Below are 8,286 nucleotides of genomic sequence, written 5' to 3'. Positions count from 1 at the left end.
TAAGCAAAGTCAGCTATGTTTTTATACATTCTTCAGAATCATACAAAAACAATTAGTTCCAAAGGGTTGCCAATCATTTAGAACCAGAAACAAAAATACAACAATAAGTTGTCCATTCAAAACATACAACCTCCCCTAGGCACTGATTTAGTTCATAATCGAAAAAAGAAAAAAAAATGAGAAGAAGAGAGTTGCAACCAATTATGAACAATAAAGACACTGCTAGCTCCAACATCGAAAAATGAGTATTTTCTCTCGGGTCCTTGTCTGAACATTCCCCTTGGGACTGGCTTTGTGGCTGTTGGTATGAATTTGCCTATTAAAGCGTCCCCCGATTTTAGGGGAACAGATATTAAGTATACATATGTAGGGTAAAATTCTGCGAAAGTCGTTCCCTAGCATCAGGTACTTCAGAAACGGACGTCCTAGCATTTAGAAGTCCTAGCATTTTTCTCTGCCAAATCGCATTGCTCCTAATGCTTCCAGATTATGCACACTCAACAAAAACAAAAAAAACAAAAAAAAAAGTAGTTGAAATACGCTTTAATTTATCAACATTCAGAAAAACAAGGATTTCATATACTATTTTACTAATTTTCACATCGTTCTTCGTTTTAAATGACTTTTATGACTAGGACTCTCCCATTTGCTCTCAATTTAGTCAATAATTCTGCCAAAATAACTCTCTTTTGTAGAGTTATTACCGACCAACTCTTATCACTTTACAATATAAAGAAACTTTCGGAAAACCTTGGTCAATTTTACTTAATCGTTGGGGAGGAGTATGAGAAATTTGGTTAAGGGTCCATCTTCCATTAAGGATTGGTACGGACATGGTTTTGTTGGGAAAAACGAATAGATAAATCGATCTTCCTGCAAGTTCTTCAAACATGAACTATTTTATTTTCCTCTTCTACAGACTAAAAGCAGATAAGTAAGTAACAATAACAAAGGAATAAGAGATACGGATAAAAAAACTTAACACCACAAAGATTATACTTGTTTGCCCCTATCTTGGGACTACGTCAAATCTTCTACGAAAAAACATGTTCAACTATAGTTGGGAATATTACAATGGAGATCTCACTCAAGATATTACTATCTTCCTTCTAAGTGCCCTAACAATGGCTATATACGATTACACAATTGGAAATACCCTCACTAAACCCACGAGATATAAACTCCTTTTTCACAAACCCACAAGATACAAACTCCTTTTTCACACACTGTCCACAACCACTCTCTTATTTGGATTATGTACAAATGAAACCTTAATAAAAGGGTTCTATTTATAAGAGGTCAAATATTCCAATCCTTATAGGAAAACAATATTGTAATCGTAAGACAATAATATCCTACTCCTTGTAGGAATTGGTAATAGTGTTGAAAAATCTTTTTCCTCTTAGGACACGGGTCATCTGTTTTGGCTCCATTATCCCAACAGGTTTTATGTCTATGGAGACTTGATTGCTCAATATTTGGGTGGGGAGAGCTGAGCTGTCATGTTCCCTATAGTTTCAGTAACTTAGCTTGCAGTTTTCTGTGTTTGCTTCTAACAATTGAATTTATTTTGCAGTTCCTCCGAAGTCAATACATAGGTGCAATGAGCTCACACTCGAGTACCTTTAGCATACACATTTCTTGCTATAACTTTTCATAATTAATATATATCTATTATATACATCTTTTTGCATTCAACCATTTTAAAAAATCAATTTTGAAAATTTAAGTTTGTGAATTCTAAACTTTCAAAGAAATACATAGCGATTATTTGTAGTCTAGGGAAGCACGGACGCTCTATTTGACAAAGTTTCCATGGCAGACACGTATACATTTGTACATGCTTCGTATACATCCATATAGCAAAAATGAATTATTCTTTTTTTTTTTAATTTCAAACATGCCAGGACACGTGAGTATGTTGACCTGGAAAAATTAATGAGGAAATTGTTCCAACCCTGATGTTTCTATAAGATTTCGACTACTCTCAAAGTTCAGGCGAATATACCAACCTAAGCATGAAACTTACACAAATAAAAGAAGAGCCTTAGATGCTCAAGTCATTTTACAATCTAACCTATCGCTCTTAAGATTAGAAATCACGAATCTGCATATGAGTGGGTCTCTGTATTTATAAGTAGAAGTTAGTAGACCTTACTTACCCGTTGGTTAATACTATGTGTAATTCACGGTGTAATTCATGAAACAATGGTTAAAGGGTGGTTGGGTGTATCTGAAAGGATCGAATGCCCCATGGAAGCACGTGTGAATGTGGTTGTTTCAATTTAATCTATAATTGAATGTTAAACAATTGTACAGAGAAAAAAAAAACTTACACTTGAAGACCGTCTTTTAGCAAGGCTTCCTTCTCCCACGAATTAATTGACACCACCACAAAAATATCCTACTATTCTCTGGATATTTACAACTCGGTTTGTGGAAACGTTGTTAAAATTGAGAGGGAAATCGAGAGATTGAGGGAGAGATTTTGTTTTTTTAGAGTTTAAAAACTCATTCAACCCAACAAAAAAAACCAAAAAAACCAAAAGGAACCCTCCTTTTTAAATGGAATGGATGATAAAGGGTAAGTTACCATCGGAAGTTAGAGCCCTCCTTCCCCACTCATCACATCATCACTTTCGTGTGAAGTTTAGGTCAAAGATAACATAAGTTTTAATGTAAAGTTTTAAATAAATTAAATTGTAAAAGTAAATTTTGTTTTAAAAAGAATTTGATTTTTTTTATTATTACTATTATCATTATTATATTTCTTTTAGTTGTGTTGATGCAAAAATTTGGCCTCTTAGGATCTCGCCAAATTCGCACCAATCTTCTAGAACAAAGGGATCAATAGACCTGCGAAACAGAATAACACTAAGACCGGTGTGGTCTTTGCCACACAAGCTCCAATGCTTAAGTTAGTATCAGAGTAGTCGGGTATAGAGAGTACGGTTTTTAGGTATACCTCTAAGGTTTAGCTTACCCTCGTATTTATAGAGGTCGAATCCTAATCCCTTCATGATTTACATAAGTTGAACCCTAATCCCTTTAGGGTTTACATCAGCCTAATCCTATTCCCTTTGGGATTTATGTAAGTTGAATACTTATGCACTCAGAAGATCTTAAACGGAGTGGACTTCATGTTGCATTCAGGGCCGAGGCCAAGTCGACTCGAACTGGGCTTGCATGGGGGGTCGGTGCGCATTGGAGAGGTTCTCGGCCACTGGGCCGAGGTTTGGTCGGCGTCGACCCTGAGTCGGCTATGGTCGGCCCGGACTGCTGGACCCTGACCCACTTACCTCTCTTCGAGTCCGCTCCTTCTTCGGCTCTCTTTCCTCTTTTCGGTTGTTTAGTATGATCTCTATTTTCTCCCTATAACAATGGCCCCCAATCTCAAAATAGAAGGCATAGGTGTGTTGGAGCTTCTATATTGAGAGTATTTGTCGCTATTAGTTGTCGTCTCTATGAGCTGGTTGTCATAGCCCCATCTTCTTTGTTGTAGTTGGCTACCATCAAGTCTTTTAGTATTAAGAGTACTTTGTCGCTGTTAGTTGTCGTTTTTTATGGACTGACTTTCCTAGCCTCATTCTCATTCTTTGTAGTTGACTACAATCAAGTCTCTTGGGCTCTGCTATACGGTTAGTTTTAACCGTTAGATTTTGGCCTTGGGATCTAACTTTCAGCAGGGTCAGTGGTACTTCCTTTCGGTTTCTAACCTATTTTGACTTTTGCCCATGTTTTATACCTCAGGATTTACTCTTGAGTTTCTAACCCGTTTGGGTTTTGTCAATGGTTTCTATACACTGAGTTTAGTCGGCACCCTTGGGTTTCTAACATATTTGGTTTCTGGTGGTTTTTTACCCAAAGTTCAATCAACACCCTCAGGTTTCTAACCTATTTTGGCTTTTTCCACATGTTTTTCTACATGTGGGTTTCATTAATTAGTTAGGCTTGCCTACTTTTTGTTTTAACTTTGTTGGGCCTGTACACATGCCTTTTTCAGCACCTTCAGATTCTCTTCCCTGGTTTCACTGACTGGCTGCTCACTAATCGGCTTTCTCCTAGGTCTATCCCAGTTCGAGTTCCTTGATCAGCTGTTAATTCACTCACCCACGCCCCCACTCGAGGGTTTTATATTTAGAATAAAGATAAGCGCTCAAGTAGCAGTCAATCAATAAAAAGTACCTTACTAACCGTTACCGAGCTAAATAGCTCGACCTATGACAGTTTGTTTACTTTTATGAAGAACGCCAATCTATATAGCTCGTTCTACCTCATAATGCTTCGCAAAGCATTCAATCCAAGCTATGAAGCGAAACAAGTTAACCATATAACAAAGTCTATAATGGTTGTAATAAAATGGTTTTTCTCTCGCCTTATATAAATACACACTCACTACCACACATAAGTATTTGATTTTGTCTGGAACCAACATACTTAGCTCGGTCTTTAGACTGACTTGAGCATCAAAGTGTTTGTTTCTTCTGTGCATGTCCTCTTGCATAGCTTGGAAAGGAGAAGCTATGCCGCGAATCTCGAATCATTCAGAATCAAGTACCAACATATAGTATATTGTGATACTTTTCTTTGATCCATATACATTATGGAAAGATAGAGTAAGATTTGCTACCAAAGTTTTAGATAAAATATTTATGCAACAGGGTCTCGTTTATGTAAAACCATTTCATATGTTGATGAATGATTTAAACACAATAGAAATTAATGTCTGGCTCAAAAATATGATTAAACGAGAAGAAAAACTTCATAATAGTATATTGAATGGTAAAGAACAAAACTTAGCTTCAAATTATTGAATCACAAATTTGAATAACTCAAACACTTTTTCATATTTGAACAAAAATCACTTATTCCTACATCTTATTTATATGGTATATTTCTTGTCTTAACAGTTGTTCAATTAAAATCTCATCAAAGGAGACCTCTTTCCTATGGGTCCTTCGAACAATAAATTCTTTAGCGACATGCTGCATTGTAGGTCGAGCTTTTGGATTTGGGTGGAGACATGCAAGAGCCAACGTTAATACGAGCACTACGCTTTGTGCAACTCCAGGTTTGATTAAAGGAGATTTGAGACGGGAGTCCAACAAATCCTTGACTGCTACATGAGAAGTAGAATTAGACCACAAGTCATTTAACAATTCTCCAGGGTGCTTCCCCATTATTGTTTCTAGCGCCACCACTCCAAAGCTGTAGACATCACATTTTTCCGTAACAACCATGGTATACGCTAATTCTGTATTGGAAAAGCAAAAAAAAAAAAAATACATGGATTAAGATACAGAAAAATAAACTATATATATTTCATAATTTGAAAAGTATAACATGCTTACCTGGAGCAATATACCCATAAGTTCCACCAACAATGGTATGATAAGATGAATCCAAACCGAGCAATCTTGCAATACCAAAATCTGATAGAAACGCCTCTTGCTTTGAATCCAAAAGTATATTACTGGTTGTAACATCTCGATGAATGATAGGCATAGTACAATCATGATGTATATGGGACAAAGCATTCGCTATTCCACTAATTATGCTTACCCTCTTATCCCAATCCAATTCCACTGCTTCAATATCATTACTCAGCACCCAAAATAGGCTTCCCCTCTCCATGTACTCGTAAATCAGAAACATGCAGCGTTTATGGAGGCAATAACCATGGAGTTTAATTATGTTCTTGTGTCTCACCCCTTTCAACATCTCCACCTCGTTTTGGAAACTCTTCAAAAGAATGCTCTGCTCCGCCTCGTAAGTGTGAAGTTTCTTCAAAGCCACGACTCTCCCGGTCGGAAGTTTGGCTTTGTAAACGCTTCCGTATCCGCCGGTGCCGATGCAGTATTTGATGTCGAAATCCTCCGTTGCTTCTACGATGTCTTCGTATGCAATCTTTCCGTCGTAATCCCATATCGAGAACACGTTTCCGTGCTTATCGGACTTCATCGAATGAGCGGAAGCGGGACTCGACCGGGCAAGAGTGAGGCAAAAAAGAAAGAGAACAACGAACACAAGAATTGGGAGAACGAGCAGAATCATCAGTGTTTTGGGAGTTTTATGGGAAAGACAAGAGTGGAGCTGTGGATCATTACCACATAGTTTTTGGTTACCCAAAACGACACTGACATTAAAACGACCAAGAAATCTGTCGGAAACCGGACCTTGAAGCAAGTTAAAGGATATGTTGATGTTTCGGAGGCGAATAAGGTCATCAGAAACCGTACCTGTGAGCTTATTGTAGCTGAGATCGATGCTTGTAGGATTAATAATCTTATCTTTCTCCTCTAACAAATGGGGAACTTCACCATCAATGGAATTATGGCTGAAGTCGAACACCAACTTTGTACTCCAATCACGTGATGGAGGCAATCTCCAGTTGATGATGGAGTAATTTTTGTAAAGTATGTTCACGAAGCTCTCAGGGATTGGGCCAGTAATCCTGTTACTGCTGACATTCAAATTCAGCAAATTCTGTGAGTCTCCAATTTGTTGGGGGATGGGCCCGGTGAACATGTTTGAAGCAAGATTTATGTCGGTTAAATTGGTGAGATGGAAAATGGATGAAGGAATTGGGCCAGTGAGTGAATTATCTTGTATGGAAATATATTTCAAACTCTTTAAATTCCCTATTTGGGGAGGAATTGAACCACTGAAGTTGTTGCTTGAAAGATACAACTCTCCCAACTGAGGCAAAGACCACAGGCTCGAAGGAAGGGAGCCATTAAGCTTGTTATCATCTAACCGAAGCTTTGTTAGATGAGTTAAATATTTTATTGTTGATGGGATTGGAGCAATGAGTAGATTTTTACTGAGAGACAGAGTACTCAGATTCTTCAAATTCCCTATTTGAAGGGGAATGATTCCACCTATTTGGTTTACAGAAATGTTTAGATATGTTAGATGGGACAATTGACCTATAGTTGAAGGGATTGTGCCATTGAGCATATTTTCTACCAGATTAAGCAGCCTCAAATTGGTCAAATTCCCTATTTCTGAAGGAATCTCACCCGTGAGGTTGTTGCAAGATAAGTCTAGATAGTTGAGTTTTGAGAGATGGGCTATTTCGGGAGGGATGGTACCTTGGAGACCGGAATTGAAGACACAAAAATGAACCAAGTTTGGTAAAGATGAGAAGCTCAAGGTTTGTAGAGTAGATCCTGTTGGCAATGGCCAATTCACCTCAATACTTGTGACGCTTCCCGAGGCAACGTCACAAGTTATGCCGTTCCATTTACAACAGGGGCGCGAGATGTTTTGACCTCTGGCGCTCCACCAAGGACTGATTTTGAGTAGAGCCTGGGTTTCTCGTTGAGCTGGAGACAATTTTGATGCAACCACGAGGATAGAGTTGGAAGATAAATTGGAAAAAAAGAAGGAAGAAATTAGGAGTAGAAAGAGAAAGCAGGCATGAGTGAAGTTTTGCATCATATACTTTGCTTGGAATTGAGAGAAGATAATGGGGAGAGAGGGAAGAAAGATATGAGAGAGTTATAATTGTTTGCTTGGACAAGATGCTAATATATACTCCTTTTCGTTGGGAATGGAATTTGGTAAGTGGCACAAAAGATTTTATTATTATAACAAATATAGGAATGGGATAGGACTCCCGACTCCAAAGATGCTTTGAAGTATTATTCCTAGAAATAGTTTGGTAGATTCTTTAAAGCAAGTGAAGCGGCATAGGACCTAAAATTTTTAAAGCATTATTCCTAAAAATAACTCGGTGGATGTTATATATTTGGAATTAGTTTTGTAGAAAATATATATATATATATATAAAGTCCGTTGTTGTAATGGTTATTTTTCGTTTATCCCTAGTCCTAAACGCTTATCCTTTATTGAGTCTATATTCGTTGTTGATATATCTACAAATTAGCGCAATCTTCGGTTGAATCTTCAATGCATTTTCCAATATTTTTCTTTTTTCCCCTTTTTTGACTACCATTTTCCAACTTTTTTATAGTGAAAATGACATTTTCATGAATAGTCAATTTATGTGTGATCTTGTATTAACTTTAATGGTCTTTGAATTGGTTGGGCATTTAGTTGATGTTAAGCATTATTGAGAATTGAAATAAAATGACATATATATTGTTTATTTGATGTTTTTTACCAAAATTCTTTTAGTAAAGTGAAAAATAGTTGTATACTAAAATATTAAAAGAAAGATTTAAAAACATATATTCATTTCTATAATACTAGTTTCTTGTTTTATAGCTAATTATAAATACATTAATCAAAAAGTGTGCTAATAATATTTTTAAATAATAA

At 36.8% G+C, this 8,286-nt stretch overlaps 1 protein-coding gene across 1 annotated transcript; it reads right to left on the bottom strand.

Moving 5' to 3' along the window:
- Positions 1–4,727: 4,727 nt before the first annotated feature.
- On the bottom strand, positions 4,728–7,563 carry LOC111023614 (uncharacterized). Its single transcript, XM_022301091.2, has 2 exons — positions 5,352–7,563; positions 4,728–5,254 (listed from the first exon to the last, which is right to left on the bottom strand). The coding sequence occupies exons 1-2, from the start codon at positions 7,441–7,443 to the stop codon at positions 4,872–4,874; spliced, it is 2,475 nt and encodes an 824-aa protein (XP_022156783.1). The 5' UTR covers positions 7,444–7,563; the 3' UTR covers positions 4,728–4,871.
- Positions 7,564–8,286: the final 723 nt, after the last annotated feature.

This window comes from Momordica charantia (assembly GCF_013281855.1).
Source record: "Momordica charantia cultivar OHB3-1 chromosome 4 unlocalized genomic scaffold, Mcharantia_2.0 BLBB01000004.1, whole genome shotgun sequence".
Classification (NCBI taxonomy): domain Eukaryota; kingdom Viridiplantae; phylum Streptophyta; class Magnoliopsida; order Cucurbitales; family Cucurbitaceae; genus Momordica; species Momordica charantia.
The sequence above is the reverse complement of the archived record's forward strand: the minus strand, read 5'-3'. Positions and strand labels throughout refer to the sequence as shown.

Coding starts and splice junctions, on each gene's coding strand:
- LOC111023614 (XM_022301091.2), bottom strand. CDS start 7,443: ATGATGCAAAACTTCACTCATGCCTGCTTTCTCTTTCTACTCCTAATT. Junction 5,255..5,351: donor TTATGGGTATATTGCTCCAG/GTAAGCATGTTA, acceptor TTTCCAATACAG/AATTAGCGTATACCATGGTT.